A 17,425-nucleotide genomic window follows, 5' to 3' on the forward strand; every position below is an offset into this window, starting at 1 on the left:
TTTTTAATTTGATCTCATTTGTATGCTTCCTGCCTTACAAGGAGGTAGATCCTATGTCTTGTCCATAAACTGCTCCTCTGTTCTTTGTATTTGGAGGTTTATGGTTTTACTGATCTTTTCCCAGTGCCACTTTTCTGCTGCCCTAATAGTTTTCCTCCTGTTCCCTTACCCTAATGTTTCCCCCACAGAGATTTGTAAACAAAAATATTTTTGGGGGTAAGGGACAGAGGTCATCTTTTTTCAGCTTTTTCCTGCTGATTTGGGGCCGTAGACTTGTCTAGCATGATAGAAATCTCTCTCTGCTTGTGCAAAGGGCGCAGGAGGAGACATACTAGAAAGAAGCTAACTTTGTACGATCAACATTTGTAGGTGAGGATCCTGGGGGCTAGAGGAAATAAGCCTAGTAAATAGACCAAGGAGGCAAGGGGCCAAGAAGTAAGATTTATATGAAAATTGAAGAAAAAAAAAATGAAGAGCATAGAAGAATGTATAGACTAAAGCCAGCAACTCTAGGACTCTAGCACTTCCTATAGCGCTATAAGGGCTGGCAGTAGCTGGGGAGTTCTAAAGTCTTTGAGTCAAACAACATGATCAAGAATCTCATTGGCTTGTGTCTCAACTTTTGCAGAATTGCTGATGTACATACAGTAGGTGATATTCATGATGGCACAGATGCCACCCTAAAAGGAAAGCAAATAGTCAAGCACTATTCAGTTATCTAAGACTACATTAACTCATGATTTCAGGGAGTCCTGCATTTCTTCTAAGACTCCTTTCATCTCATTATAGAGAAGTTCAAGTTCTGCATTGAGTTTGGAGACGATGAATTCATGTTAAATGTACCCTGTCTAAGGGGCTGGAAACACTAAGAATTTTTTTGCCTGAAGATATTGTCTAGTAGGCTATGCTGGTGTTGAGCACAGGATAAGGGGAGGGTGTAATTATCATAGAATAGCTGGGTGCTGTGTTTCCTAGGGTGCACTGTCCATTTCTAAGAGGAGGGCTTAGGCACTGAGTGGCTATGAAGCCCATGGCATATGGACAGACCCAAATTATTACAAGGATTGTTAATACAGACATGTAAGAAAGCCATGCCTGTGGAGTTGAAGCTTAATAGTACTAGTCCTGCTAGCTAAGCATGACCTTAATCATCTAGAACTCTAAGTACATGGTGAGGAGTAAGAACCGTCCATTTGCTTCCCAAAGTTAGCTTGGAAGCGTCTTTAACTAGAAGGGCAGTAGCTGTCACTGCTTTTCGGTAAGGGGCTCAGTCTTGCTACCTCTAGTTCTTTGGGGGGAAGTAAGCAACAGGCCATTGTCAGGGCCAAGATTCTGGGTCAGCACTCCAAGTGTGACCTCCAGGTTTTCATGAATGAATATCTTAAACAGTATTTTTAAAATTTGGTAAGCTTAGTGCTCGGGCCTCCTTAAGGAGTATTTTATACTTTGCATTCAGAGGTTCATATTAATCACATCTTCTCTTCTCTTTCTAGGGCTTCATATAATAACTTTGCAACAAGGCCAAAGTTAGGGAACTCTCTCAGTTGTCTCTAAGTTGAGGGGACCCTCTGCCTAGAAATCACTTTCCTTTTGGGGGTCAAAGCCCTATTTCCCTATGGACAATATGAATCCAGTTTGTGTGCTTTTGTTTTAGAGATTTGGGCCTTTGGTTTGAGAAGGAAATTTCTCCCTCTCAACAGGGGTGTTGTATGCTTAGGCATGTAAACAAAAGCATGAAGAAAGTTTTTATCTAGGAAATGACAGAACAATGGCTTAGTCAAGGATTTTGACTGGGTTTTCCTTCTACCCCCATAACCCTACACTCAGTGGAAGACAAGGGTCCAAGTATGCCTGGTAAGATAGAGAAGATTGCTCCTATGTCTAACACGAATAAATTAGGCTTACCTTCCACCTCTGTACACCCCAGGCATGGTGGCAGTGATGATGTTCTTGTTGTCCAGAACGTAACTAGCCTCTGGGCACCATCAACCCTCAACCAGAGGGACATGGGCTTGTACTATTGGGGGGCTGGGTTCTTCGGCCATTGGGGGTCGATGTTACGCCCTGCCAATGTCCCTCCCATCCACCCACAACTGTGGCATCAGTTAGAATCAAGATTACCACTCGCAGAGGCTATCCTTCTCTTGTCCTCTTCCTCTGCTGTTATAGCCACATGAGTTTCTCCAAGGTGAGAGGGGGACAAAGTTAGGTGGTTGTCCCAGTAAAACGGCTAATAAATGAGCTTACGTCTCCATTTTTCTGTCCTCTCAGTCTTCCTTAATCTTATCACAGTTATTAAAAACTTTGTTGCCCTCCTGTATTAGTCAGGATAAAGTAACAAGTCTCAGTTCTGCCTTTCTTAATAACTTCTAATATCTGAGTAGGCCTGAACCAAGAAGTGCATATTCAGAACCACCCTCCTTGTATCTGAATCTGCATCCACATTTGTATACTTTCTGAATGCCTGGATGAGCCTGCTCAGAAAGGTTGGGGATTTTCCTCTTTTTCCTGAGTAATTTCTTTAACCTTGTCATAATTGACTGTTTTTGACACACCTCTCCTTATTCCTTCTAACACAAAAGTTATTTGGTGTTTGCAATTGTTAAAATCATCATCTTTATCATAATTCCACCATGGGTCTAGGTTCAGCACTGCCGTTGGTCCTGGCCCCAAACTCCAGAGGCCTTGTTAGACCTGTGTGTTTATTCTCCAGCGTGGTCCTTAATCCTGTCCATTTCATTAGCACTATAGCAAAAGGTCAGTATGGTTTCCACATCCCTCCGTGAAAGGGAGAAGCTAAGGTGCAGTTTTTGGAAATCATCTCTAAATTTCTCAGGGTTTATTGACACACTCCCTAGTTTCTCTTTGCACTGCCCAGATCAGTCATGGAATAGGGGACATGTACCTAAATTGTCAGCTGGCTTTCTTTTGCCCCAGGTACTTCCCTTAGGATGTGTAAGCCTGCCCTCGAGTAATGGGGGAATTTATGGCTTTTTGGGGTTCTGTCTTATAACCTGATTGCAGGCACAATGGAGAGGGATCAAGGCTGGAGGTAGGCTGGGAGGGAAGCAGTGGATAAAGGTGAGAGCCATAGTGGATTCGGTGTTAGCTGCAGGAGGATCTTTATAAGGAGTGGGGGTTGTAACACTGCTGACTGAGTCAGAGTCATGGGATGGGGAAAATGGAGGGATCCTATTAAAAGCTGGAGTGAGCTTCGGGAAGTGGAACGTTCACCTCTGCTATAAACTGGGTTATCTCAGATGTCTTCAGGCTGCTTAGAAGTATCAGGTTTAAAAGCAAACACCTGGAGGGGAACTTTCTCTTTGACTTTACAGTGGCAGCCTTTTCTACATTTGGGGTTTGGGTTTAAAATCATAAAGCACTGTACATAGGGGAATCTCTCCCCATTTTCTCTCTCTCTTGTAAAAGACATCTAAATATAAAATGGTGTTAAAAGAGTAGGACCCATTAATGGGCCATTGTTCTTGGTCCTCAAGGTTGTTTTAGGGCCAGGCAGAAATGCAAAAGAAAATGAGTTTCCTTTTCTTAATCTCCCCAGCTGCAATGAATTAGGAAGCAGCCCAGTGGGGAGTCTTTTGGTATGCTTCAAGTTTGGCCCTTGGTGGACCAGCATTTCCACAAGCAGTGGTCAGCTTCTAAAGGAAGGACCATGATGGATGGATGTAAGCCTTGTGGACTTTCAAAAATAAATTCCTCCCATTGCTTATGTACTAGAGATGCTAGTCTAAAAAGAAGACAGACAATTTTCAAAATGCTTTGGTTTAGGAGGGCCAGGGGAGAAAATAGGTGGTTTTGCCTCCCTGCAGCAAAGGCCAATCTGACGAATTTGTAGATAAACAGTCATTGTTATCCTGGCCCATGTGAGCATGGAAAAGAACCCAGAAACTAGTAGGCAGAGTGGTGGTGGTGGTGATGTGCTGTGGAGTCGGAACCGACTCATAGCGACCCTGTACAGGGTTTCTGAGGTTGTAAATCTTTACGGGACCAGAAAGCCTCATCTTTCTCCCATGGAACAGCTGGTAGTTTCAAATTGTGTTGGAGGAGAAAGGGGTACAAAGGATCAGACGGGGGCCTGGTCTACAGAGTGCCCACGACACAGTGGACAGGATGACAGTCCAAGAGTTAAATAGCACCCAATAACAGGCCCAAGAGGATGTTCACAAAAGAGAGAAAAATAAAGTCTTTGAAATCTGCCTGTTTAATTCAGGGAAGAGAGAAATCAGAGAAGTGTTAAGAACTTCTACAAAGTATTCAACTCAAACCAGTGCTGAGGGCCTGAGCCAGCCAAAAGGAGTAAGGATTGATGAGCAGGGAGAGAACAGGTGAAAAACACAAATTAGAACAGGGGCTTGGACTCCCTTACAGAGGTCCAAAGAGGTCCAAGTTTGCTGGGGTAGCTCTGGAAATCAAGACTCGCTAGAGGGTTGTTGACGAATAATAGAAGAGAATGCATTCAGTAGCATCAACCAGAGGGAATATAACAAAGACAACTTCCAGTGGGTCTTAGGGCTTGAACCTCTCACCATGGAGATTGCTTGCAGCTCTTGGGGACTTGAACCCCTCACTGAGGCCTGTCTTCGTCTGTGGGATCACCCAAGAACAGGTCCTTATGGGATGATCAATCCCATGCCTGTTTCCCGCTCTTGGGGACTTGAACCCCTTAAATAGCAATCCAGTCTTACAATTACCAACCCAAAGGGAATAGAATCCTTTGTGGAGACTTTAAAGACAAAGGAAAACATAGGGAATCAGAGAAAGAGATTTAGAGGCGTAAAGCACCCTAAGAGAGCAATGATTTATGAGACTCCAGAGTCCCACAGAAAAAAATAAAAGGTAGACAGGGAGAGGTCCAGCCAGTGGTGAGTAATAAAAACAAAAGGATTTTAGAGGCCGCTTATTACTCACCCTCAGTTGGCCGAATTCCTTTCCCTGGTTCTCCAAAGGCATAGCCTCAAGTGTCCAGGTGGAGTCACCAGAAAACTGTTACTTGGTTGGGGTACAGAAGACCAGAAACTCATGAAATATAGTATAAAAGAGGTTTATTAGACAAAGAATACCTGCAGAGGAGACATGCCAAAGGCAGCGTCATTTCCTCATGCTTACAGACATGTTTTTATTGGGAGATAGACAGTCTTTCTTTCAGAAAGGAGGTGGGCTTTCCTGTTGGCATAGTTCCTTTTGTGTGTCACTTCGTGCGTCTTTCATGTGCACACATCTGGCATCCATGATGGAGTCGAAGATTTCTAGATGAATTCAATTGCAGGGGCATCTGCCATATGTGAAACAACAGGTTTTGCACCTGCACAGAAAACTGGGTAAGGGGGAGTTTAATGTGTAAATTATGGTTAATTGTCCCTGCTGAGTAGTTGAATAGGGAGGAAGGGCTCAGAAGCCCTGCTGGGTTCCAGATACACTATTAAATAAGTTTTTTTTTTCCATTTTATCATGTTTATATCCTGCCTGCCTTCCTGACAAGGAGATAGATTCTAATGTTTGTCCACATCCTACTACTCAGTTTTTGTGTCTTTAGAGGTTTGTTTTATAGTTTTATTGATCTTTACCCAATGCCGCTTTTCTGATGCCCCGTGGAGTTCTGGTGTGGCATTGTAGGTTAATATGCTGGACTGCAAAGTAAGTTTGAACCACAAGGGCGGTGGTTCCAGCTTACCAGCTGTTCCTTGAAATGCTATGGGTTGGAACGGACTCAACTGCACTTAACAACAAAAACAACAACAACAACAAATAATTTTCCTGGGTAGTTTTCCTCCTGTTCCCTTACAGTGACAGCCTTATCAGAAGCAAATTTTAACCCTTTGTTGTTGTTAAGTGCCATTGAGTTGGTTTTGACTCATAGAGACTCTGTATATAGTGTTTCCAAGGAGCAGCTGGTGGGTTTGAACTGCCAACCTTGTGGTACACAGTCCAGTACCTTGTGGTACACAGTCCAGTACCCCTACAGGGCCATACCAGGAGTCCACTAAATACTATTTATAGATTTTATTAGAGGATATATTTAGATATCAATGTTGTATTTAATATTTTTAAATGTTTACTGTTTTTGTCTGAAGACCTTTATTTGGTGTGTTGGTGTTTTTTTTGTGTGTGTGTGATCTTTTTATTGTGGATTGAGTGAAAATTTACAGAGCAGATCATCAGTTTTACATTCAACAAGTCATAACTTTGCTTCATCTCCATATTACAATCTCCTCCATGTAAAAATAGTTATCTCACTTGCTCCCTGTAGTTCTTAATTCCATTCCACCTTCCTTCCCAACCCTTTTGAAATTAGATAAATTTACACATAACTATATTTAAGAAAAAGTATCTCCCCAGATACTAGACTCTGTGAATACCGATCAAAAAGAACTCAGTAGGTGAGACAGACCTGTAATAATTGCAAAGAAACATGAAGTGATTGGTGATGTTGTATTCAGGCTATTATAGGAGTACAATGAAAGAGGGAAGGCTTTATGGAAGAAGGAATATTTGCACTGAATTTTTTTTTTTTTTTTAAAGAATGAGAGAAGGTTCACTGAGCAAGGTTGGTGTGTGGAGGACAGGTGAGGAGAAAGGTGGGATTACGGTAGCCAAGAGACCATGAGAAATTGAGTACTGTTTTCCAGGCAAATGTTTTTTAAAAGTACCCCATATGTGTGGTAGCATATATTTCACACCTATTTCTTCATTGAACACAAGATGTTTTTAGACCTGTGACTGAGATGTACAACCTAATAGGTCTCTATAAGGACTGGACTGTGTCTATGTTTCCTTACCTTTTACTCTTCCCCTGATACCCTCTTCTCCAACCTACCCTAAAATTTAATTAGGAGGTGTGGAACTTCAGGTGTGTCTTGAAATCTCTTATAATCTCAGGTTTCACATTTGTTAAATGGGAGCCATAACAATGTACCTACCTCAAAAAATGTTTGTTAAGATACTATGTAAAAAGTACAAAGCATTCTGTATATGTACTATGGATATATAAGTCACATCTGTAATTGCATCATGTTTTGTAATTGTGTTTTAGTTCTAGCCACTCCCCTCTTTATAATCTTCTTCAGGATAGAAAAGACAGTGATTGATTTCTCTCCCTCCCTACCTCAATGCTTCGCTTCCTCTCTCTTTTTCCGTACTACAACAGACAATAATGAAACTTACATATAGTTGACTTTCCATTGTTATATGTTGAATTAAATGAAGGCACATTAATTCATACTCCCCCATTTGCTTTTTTTTCAAAATACTTTCTGAATGTCTTTTGTAACTAAAGTTAACTGTGCCGAACCTCACAAGGGGAGTAGTATGTTAAATGGAAACACTTGTGTTTTTTAAATCTAAGAAAATCTAAGTTTATATATCCCAAATTGTTCTCTATTCTCTAAAATATTAATAGATAATTTGTGGGGGAAAGAATCTGTGGTGAAACATAATCACTGAGTGTTATGTATCTCCTGCTTGGAGATTAATAAGACATTGGCTGTTAAAGGCCTAACCCAAATTCTTTTAACTAAAACATACTCTTCCAGCCTCCTCCCACCCCCAAAGACCTTTTGGGAAATGCCAATATAATTAATATCCACTTTTTGTAATCACTATAGATGTTTTTTTCTGAAAATTATTTTATATTTAGCTTTCTCCCTAAATTATCTAAATATTATTTTAAGGTTATTGTTGGTAAGTACCGTGGAGTCGGTTTTGACTCATAGCGACCCTGCACAGGTTTTCTGAGGCTGCAAATCTTTACGGGAGCAGAACGCCTCATCTTTCTCCTGCGGAGCAGCTGGTAGTTTCAAACTGCCGACCTTGAGGTTAGCGGCCCGATTTGTAACCACTACACTAGCAGAGCTCCTTATTTTAAGGTATTGTGGTATAAATCAATAGCATGTCAAAGTCAGCAGTTCAGACAAACCAACTGCTCCTCGTAAACCCTATACAGATACACTATAAGTCAGAACTTACTTGCATGCACTTAACAACATCATGCTTCTATAAAGACATATTCACTGAAAAGAAAAAGGACAACCTTCAAACAAGACCATTAGTGAAGATAGTTGAAAATTAATGATATAATATATTGGATTCTTGATACAAATCTCAAAGTATCAGAGACTTTAAAACAACCTATGTGAGTTTGGTGAGTTCTCAGCAAATAAGTAAATCATGAACATAACAGTACTACAAACACCAGGACAATGGTACTTAAGAAATTACCGTATGCATCTTTAGACAAGCATAAAGCAGAATGGATTCCTAAATTCTGCTCCTTAAAAAAGTATAAAACTAGTTGCTAATTTTATCACTCCTTTTTTCCTTGTATTTAACAAAGATTAATGTGTTGTAGTGTTTTTTTCATCCTCCAAACTCACGTAGTGTGGTACTCATATGAAGATACAAAAATTCCCTAAGGGCAGGTATAGTGTCATTTTTATCTTTGAAACAATAATATCCAAAAACAGCATCTTATAAATAGTGACTCACAGTGCACATTTTGTTTGTAAATAAACTGTAAAATGTTAATTAGTTAGCTCCAATAAGAGTTAGGAATCTTGATGTGGTGGTATAGGATAAGCACTAGACTGTTAGCCTCTAGGTCAGTGGTTCAAATTCACTAACTCCACTTCAGAAACCCAATACAGGTTCGGTATGTGTCAGAAAAGACTCAGTGGCACTTAAGAACAACAGTAAAACTTAAGTGTATTTGTCAGTATATAATCTAATCAGGATTTCCTGAATTTCTGCTCTATTTAGGACACTATGCTAGACAGATAAGTGTTGGTTAGTATTCTCTGAGGTATATGGAATAGTGTTCCTAGTAGTTAAAGTGATTTTTGAAAAGCAGCACTCAGGTTTCCATTCAGTACTTAAGCAAATAATGTTCATGTGTTGGTCATGATGGTCCAAGTTCTGCTGCAGAAAGAACTAGTTAATCCTGAAGTGTTAGTGACACATCACCCTACAACACGTTTATTTTTGTCTGTGCAGTGTCTTCCATATGGCTCCCCAGGATAGCTTCCCCTGAGCAGTAATTCAGAGATTCGTCTTCTTCTGTTTTCTTGGTCAACTCATAGCTTTTAGGTCCACTGTAAGGGCGAAGACTTTGCTACCTCCTTCTGGAAGTCCCAAGTATTGCTTCCACTCATAAGAAGCCAGAGAAGTATAGCTCTGGAATAATCAGGAAGAAGAGGAAATGTTAAAATGCCAATGACTAGGAATACCTAACAACGTCTACATATCATAGAGCTTAGAGCTCAAATGAATGTACATTAATGAATTCATTTAACTAACATTTGTATTTCCTGGGTGGTCTTAAATGGTAAAGCACTTGACTACTCACCAAAAGGTTGGCAGTTTGAATGCACCCAGAAAAAGGCACCTTGCAAGAAACACTGACAATATGCTCTTGAAAGGCTATAGCTATGTGAAACCGTATGGAGTACAGTTTTACTCTGACACACATAGAGTTGCCATTAATTGAAATCAACTTAATGTCAAGTGATAAGTAACATTTACTAGACACTTAACTATTAAGTCCATGTATGCCTAATATTAACTGCTGCAGCAATGACTCATAACCATAAAAGATATGGGTATCCCAAGTCTAGCTATAAAAATGTACTTTTTAGGACTGTTATTTTAAAACAGTTTATTTTTATTTTTATTTTTTTAGTAATGGAACAATAAGGTGCTCTGGTAGCTTAGTGGTTATGAATCGGGCTGCTAATCTCATGGTCAGCAGTTCAAAGCTACCAGCTGTTCCACGGGAGAAAGATGAGGCTTTCTGCTCCTGTAAAGATTTACAGCCTTGGAAATCCTATACAGGGTTGCTATGAGTTGGAACCAACTCCACGGCACATAAGAACAACAACAAAAATGGAAAAATAATTTTAAATAGAAGTGTCTTATGCACATAAATATTTGTTTTTCTCTTATGTAAAGAAGTCTAGAGGTAGGCAGCCCAGAAAGGGCATGGGAACTCAACATTTATTAAAGATTACTACTTAGACCATCAAATCAACATTCCAGTAAGTAGGAAGGTGGAGGAAAGGGGAGAAGAAGAAAAGAATGCCAGCTTCAAGCTGAAACAGCTTCTTTTAAAAAAGCCATTCATGTTGTTCCAACAACACTTTTGCTGCAACCACCTGGACTAGAAAATCATCACACATAGCTGCAACAGAGTTTATAAAATGTAGTATTTTGCTTACTCATTTTGTTTCATTGAATAAAAGTAATGTTGTGTTACTAAGAAAGAATCTAAGAATAGATATTAAGTGAAAGATTAGCAATTTCTTCTGCAGCCAAGAAAGGTCATACATACAACACACACATAAGCTTTGCTGTTATTATGGTATACACACAAAACAAAATATTTCATCAAATTCTACACATGCACTTCAGGGACATTGGTTACATTCTTCAAGTTGTGCAACCATTTTTGCTATCCTACCACCATCAATCTACATTCAGGATCTTCTAAGCCAACCTCTTCCCCCTACACACTTTTGATATGATGCCATTTTCCTTTGAAATTGTTTTCTAGCTGCTTCTATACTTAAAAATTAATCCAAGAATAAATTTGATTCTTTTCTCCTATTATTTTAATAAGTATTTCTTATACTGACCTTGTAATCTAAAGGAACATATTTTATTGAATTTAGCTATAGCAAAGCAATTGGCCTTTTAATTTAGTGAAATATAGTAATAATAAGGTGATAAAACTTTAATTTGTCCTTAACTATTATGTATGGTCCTATTTACATTTTACCGCAATTTTAATTAATGTTTCCCTCTAGAAAAGGCAAAATTAGAAGCATCTGAACTTGTATTAGTATTGACATTTTACAAACAACATTCTTTATTCCTTTAGGGTTACAACTCTGTTGTTGTTGTTGTTAAGTGCTGTTGAGTTGTTTCCAACTCATAGTGGACTCTGTATAGGATCTCTGAGGAGCAGCTGGTGAACTTGAATCCAAGACTTTGCCATTGAAACCTACCTTGCAGTCCAGCACATTAACCTGCTGCAAGGCAATTAAATAAGATTGAGTCATCACAAAGTCCTTAAATAAAGATTTGGATTCAGCATGTTTGCTTCATATTATAGAGCGTTAATTTACTTAATTTTTGTTTTCCCTAACTTCATCTGCCTTATCTACAGGCTGTATATTGATGGCCCATTTGGAAGTCCATTTGAAGAATCACTGAACTATGAGGTTAGCCTCTGTGTGGCTGGAGGCATTGGAGTAACCCCATTTGCATCCATACTCAACACTCTGCTGTATGTCATTTTGTTCCATTTTCTAAGTCTAAATAAAGAATTACCAACAATTAAGTGTAATTCCTTACAGAATTTTCCTGTGTGTTGTTACAGTCTCAGAAACCCAAGGGAGCTGTTCTACTCAGTTCTTTGTGGTCACTCTGAGTCACAATTGACTCAGTGGCCACAGGTTTGGTTTTTGATTTTGATATACCAAGTGTTCTTAAGGTACTGGGAATACAACAATGAACAAATGCAAATGGGGCATGTAAAACTAATTAAGTAAGCAATTCATCAATAGAAAAATTCAGAGGATGGCTAGAACTATCATGTAAACTAGAGAGATTAATAGGATATGAAAATAAAGAACTGGGGTTCTTATGGAAATGTGCCAGAGACTTTTCTGAGGCGATGACAAATGAGCATACAATTCCTTATTCTGTTACTCAGCAAATTTACAACAGACTGCAGAAAAGAAGCTTCAAAAGTAAGATAGCTTAAGCAGGAAATATTATTCCAGTTACGTTAATTTTAGGAATATCCCAAGTTATTTTACTTCCAAGCAAAAATTGATTTGTTGATATTAATTGCCATAAAATCACAAATAAAATGACAGCAGGAAATGATCTCCAAGTCTATTTCATTCATTTTTCAAGGAGACATCAGTTACATCGAAAGTCTGCCTTATGGCTTACCAAAAAGCAAATAATAAGTTGAAACAACATGTTTGCATGATATCTTATTTCAGTTTTAAATATGAAAACTTGAGACTTTTTTGGAGTTTCTTACAAAAATAACTATATTCCAAGCCAGAAAACATTTGTTTCTGACAACACATTCTAAGTTATGAGGACACCTAATGTTATGAAAAGGGAAGAACATGTTCTTTACTCAAGCCTACTTTAGAATCCAGACTTGGAATTATGGATTGCTGGAATGCATTACATACCAAGTGGTTACGAAATCTCTGCCTTTAATGATTATTAAGAAAGGGATAAACAACTGACTTTCTGGAATGGTTTTGGGTCATTTTTCTTGGAAACTCGGACACAAATGGATGACCTTTGGAGCCCTGCTCAGTGATAAAATTCACTAAAAATAGAATACGTGTTTTTCTTGGATGTAGGATGCAATATTATCTTGATCCAGAAGTTTAGTCCAGTACCTTCTACTGAAAACAAGTGATAGGTATATAACATTGACAAGTATAATCATTTAAATTTATGGGGTATGTCATATCTTTAAGTCATCATGCCACATTTTAAATTCACTTGAGGTTATACAAGTGCTATGTCAGAGAGTAGAATGTAAATGACTGGTTTTCCTCTTGGTTGCTTTCTAATGAAAAACAAACTTTTTAGTATCTAGGGATTCTTTCTTTCTATATATTTTTTGCCATTTAATTCCAACTATATTATTTTAATTTTAAAGGGATGACTGGAAACCATACAAGCTTAGAAGACTGTATTTTATTTGGGTGTGCAGAGATATTCAATCCTTCCGGTGGTTTGCAGATTTACTCTGTGTGTTGCACAACAAGGTAAAATTAGGATTGCATTTACTTTGGGAATTTCTTTTTCTAGTTTTAGAAAAAAAAAATACAGCAGTTGTCTTTCATATTACAAGAGTTAAAAATGTCTGTTTAGGATAAATGAAAAATTATATATATAAGAAACAAGGAGAAAAAAATCCATTAAAAATAATATAGAAATATTACTTCTGTCAGTAATTTGGTACATATCTTTCCAGATAATTGTGTGGGTATGGATATATCTCTACAGCCAAGAGTGCTTTTATATAGAGAGGTATGCATATGTGTGAAGTTAATAAGAGGTAGATGGAGGTAATCTTATTTCCCTATTATTTATTTATCTTTATTAAAATTATATCATCAATATGCAAGTGCATCTTTGCTACAGATTTTTTAAATTAAATAAAGTGGTATCCTCACTGACTACTTTCCCCATGTTGTCTATGTAAACAAAAGTAACTTGTGAATACAAGAAATTATATCATTCTTTATGTATTATTCTGAGAATTGTCTTTTTTAACATCAGTCTGTATCTTTAACATTTTTTTAAGTAATAATATCCATAGAATTACTTCCTTATTTTTATGAAGTCCACTGCTTATCCTACAGCTCCACAGAAATATGAATATATATCTTCTGTGTTGACATTCATGTTACCAAGTCAATGTATGTGTCTCTGTGTTGTGAGTATGTTTCAGGGAATGAAGAAGAGAGGGGGAAACACAAATAGCAATAAAATGTAGTCAGAGGAGGGCCAGTCCTTCATTTTTGGCTTCTAGAAAAAAGAAACCTATGAAGATAAATCCTTTGCCCTCTGCTGGATTTCTTTTCCTTCAGATAGTGTTTTTTTTTTTTTTTAGTTTGTTTATTTTTCAAGATATTGGCCTGTTCAATATGTTTTTCTTCCTATTCTCTTCTGGCAGAGCTAGTGCCCACTTCTTGTATTTTTTATATAAAGGAAACCAGTGCTGAATAGAGAGAAGGCAGAAAAAGAACAAGTGTCTTTTCATTGTTTAGCTTTGTGTTATTTTATATTTTAACATTCCCTATGCTTTCTGAGGCCCAGGAGAGTTAGAAAAAATTAATAGGCTAGGAAACTTTGCATTCTTGGTTCCGAGTGTACATGTATATCACTGTTGAATTTTAAAAATAGGATCATGCTCATTATCAGTGAACTCCTGGGTAAAATTTGGGAATTCAGAGGGAAGAAATGAAAGCATTATAATATTTAGAAACACTTAAGTGGATATCGGTTGTAGTATTTAGCTAGTTAGATTTTGTATCTATAAAAATAACAGAATGATTCCCTTCTATCGCCAACATCATACCTAATCTATACCAATGGAGCATATTATTAATGTTATAATTAGGTATATGAGATATGTTGTTACTGCTAGGTGTGGTCGGATTGGTACCAGACCTGGTGTGGCACTTTAAGCTCAGCACTGGACTGTGAACCACAAGGTTGGTGTTCAAACCCACCAGCTGCTTCTTGGAAACCCTACGCAGGATTGGTATGAGTCAGAATCAACTTGGCAGCACTTTACAACAATGATGTTGCCACCCGCTAATACAACATAATGAAATCCTGTCTAATCCTACATCATCTTCACAAGTATTGGTGTGTTGGAGCCCATTTTGGTAGCCATTGTGTCAGTCCGTCTCCTTGAGTATCTTTCTCTTTTTCTATGACCCTCTAGTTTACCAAACATGGTGTACTTCTCCATCCACTAATCTTTGCTGATAGCATGTACATTAGGTGAAATCCCACCATCTTCATTCCTAAGGAGCATTCTGATTATACTTCTTCTAAGGCACATTCATTCATTCATTCTTCTGGCCATTAAGTGAGCTCATGGTATATATACCATGAACTGCTAGAAGAATTAATAAATGTGTCTTGGAAGAAGTATAATCAGAATTGTGTGTGTTTGTGTGTGAATACATATATTCAATTGGGCTTAAAAAATCTTCTTGGAAAAATTCCATCATCTTTTTTCCATTTTTCCATGACCTTTGAAGCCCCCTCACATACTTATGTACTTGCTTATAGATGTTGAATGTGATAAGACAAGGTATGTGTTAACAGATTCTAGAATTACATATGCTAAAAAAAGGAGAAAGTCTGAGTGGGCAGAAGGAATTTTAATAAGTCTATTCATTTTTATGTCCTTTCAGTTTTGGCAAGAGAACAGACCTGACTATATCAATATCCAGCTGTACCTCAGTCAAACAGATGGGATACAGGTATGTGGTTAGATGTTATTGTAAATTAAACAAGTCTCTTGATAATAGAAGATTTACTATAGGAGCTGTACTGGAAGAGAATTTCTGCAGGTGTTTCATACAAAAGTTACCTAGAGGAAAATCTCCTTTGGACTGTGTCCAGAATATGCATAGTTTGTCCTTGAAGTCAACCATACTATGCCTTTCATTTGTCTTCCTCATCTGCGACTGGACCAGACATTTTGAGTCCTTATCTCTTCTCTTAAGTGTGGCTTGAAGTTCTTCATTTTTAGAGATTAGGCCATAAGTGAAATCTTCTGACCATGTTAGTCAAAATAAATTTTTATGAAACTATGGAAGATAAGGTCATAGCAATTCAAGTTATTTGCCTTCAAGGAAAGCTAAAAATTAGTAATAGTTCTGATAGATTATTCAGTGTACTCATTCCAATATTAAGCACTTCATACACATTATCTCATGCTGTCTGTACAGATTTCCAAAGTAAATGATGCTATTATCGCCATTTTATAGATGAAGAAACTAGTATTTAGACTCTGCAGTTTCTGGATAGATATACAACTCGGGGTGTGAGTGCTTTTATAACTTTTCTTTTGTTTTATTAATTTAAAACATTTTATATTGAACTGAGTGAAGGTTTACAGAGTAGATCATCAGTATTACATTCAGCACATCATATCTACTTCATTTCATTTTGATTGCAGTCCCCTCAATGTGACAGACCACTTACCCAACTTCCTCCCTCTCTTTCTTGTTTCCATTCCTTCTCTTTTTCCCACCCTTCTGAGTTTTACCCTTAGCTAAATGCTCCCCTTTGATCTCAGATGGCTAGACATAGTATGGTGTGTGTACTTCGCTAGAGTTTTTTCCCTCCAATATACCTATATATTGCTTGAGTGAAAATTGAACCTTAGGGGTGAGTTCTTTCCAGACCCGAAGGATGACAAAGGACCATAGTCTTGGGGTTTAATTAATCTCTATCCTACAGTAAGCCTGGTCTTTTTTTTTTTTTAATTTTGAGTTTCATTCTACATTTTCTCCTACTCTATTCAGTACCTTCTAAGTGATGGCTTTAAGAGCAGTTAGAGTCCGGGTGGACCGCAAGGCAGTTCAAACACATGAACCACTCCTTGTAAACCTTATATAGGATCGCTGTGGGTCAGAACCTATTTGATGACACTTAACAACAGCAGAAAGCATCATCTAGTTCTTCTAGTCTCAAGGTCATGGAGACTGATGGACTAATTATTTCCAAGTGTCTTCAGTTTTCATCACTCATCTTTCATCCAGACAGAGACCAATAGTTGCACCTAAGATGCTGACCACTCATCAGTTTCTAAGATCCCAAGTGCTATTCGCCAAAGTAGGACGTAAAATATTGTCTTTGTTGACTATGTTATGTTATTTGACCATGATGTCCCCCAGTACTATGTTCATGAGCCCCAAAGCCAAGTAAAGCATTCCTTCAAGGTATTTGGCAGTGTTTAAGAGGTTTTCATAACTTGGCCTTCTGTGTGCTCCACCACATTCATGAATGTTGTTGTTAAGTGCCATCAAGTTAGTTCCCATTCATAGCAACATTGGGTAGGGTTTCCAAAGAGTGGCTGGTGAACTTGAACCACTGGCCATGCAGCTCAAACTGACTTTGAAGACCAGTGCATTAACACACACCACTACACCAGGACTGTACATTCATGAATATGTCCATGGAAACATCCATGTGCAGTTATCGTTTATTAAACCTTTACATATTTGTAGGTATACTCTCTCTCCATGTATGTACCTGCTGTTGTTGCTGTTGTTGATGTGGTGGTGGTGGTCTGCTGGGGAATCGATTCCAATTCTTAGTGGCTCTGCATAGGGTTTCTGAGGCTGTAAATCTTTACTGGAGCAGAAAGCATCATCTTTCTCCTGCAGAACAGATGGTAGTTTCAAACTGCTGGCCTTTATGATGTTACTTGTGAGGATATCTGTTTCTCTACATGGTGATGCAAACCATATTGAAGAATGTGGTCTGTGATCTTCATCTGTAAGCATTTTAAACCCTCTTCACTTCCAACAAATAAAATTGTTATGTCTGCATATTACAGGTTGTTAATGAGTCTTCCTCCAGTCCTAATGCCATGTTCTTCTTTATGCAAGTGTGAGTCAAAAATTATCACACTCTGGTAGTGAAATTTATTTTAATCAACTTTTAGAAAAGGCAAATACATCTTTTTTAAATATAATATCCTTGCTTTCCAGGACACTTTGTCCATATCTCAAAAGCTTTCTTATTCCTTTATTAAAAAATGTTTTAGACTGAACTGCAAGCCAGGAATGCTCTACTGTCTTCTTCTTCATCAGGCATGAATCTTTATTCTCAAAGGGCTGCTTTC

At 38.0% G+C, this 17,425-nt stretch overlaps 1 protein-coding gene across 3 annotated transcripts in view; it reads left to right on the plus strand.

Moving 5' to 3' along the window:
- NOX4 (NADPH oxidase 4) overlaps positions 1–17,425 on the plus strand; it is a 258,255-nt gene that overhangs the window by 181,106 nt on the left and 59,724 nt on the right. For 2 of the 3 annotated variants that reach the window (XM_006871213.1, XM_006871215.1), the window contains exons 14-16: positions 11,174–11,293; positions 12,704–12,812; positions 14,982–15,050. In XM_006871213.1, the coding sequence (XP_006871275.1) occupies positions 11,174–11,293; positions 12,704–12,812; positions 14,982–15,050 (298 nt within the window). The remainder of the gene's footprint in view (positions 1–11,173; positions 11,294–12,703; positions 12,813–14,981; positions 15,051–17,425) is intronic. The other variant, XM_006871214.1, reaches the window with a different exon arrangement.

The sequence above is a fragment of the Chrysochloris asiatica genome, unplaced genomic scaffold (assembly GCF_000296735.1).
Source record: "Chrysochloris asiatica unplaced genomic scaffold, ChrAsi1.0 scaffold00163, whole genome shotgun sequence".
Classification (NCBI taxonomy): Eukaryota; Metazoa; Chordata; class Mammalia; order Afrosoricida; family Chrysochloridae; genus Chrysochloris; species Chrysochloris asiatica.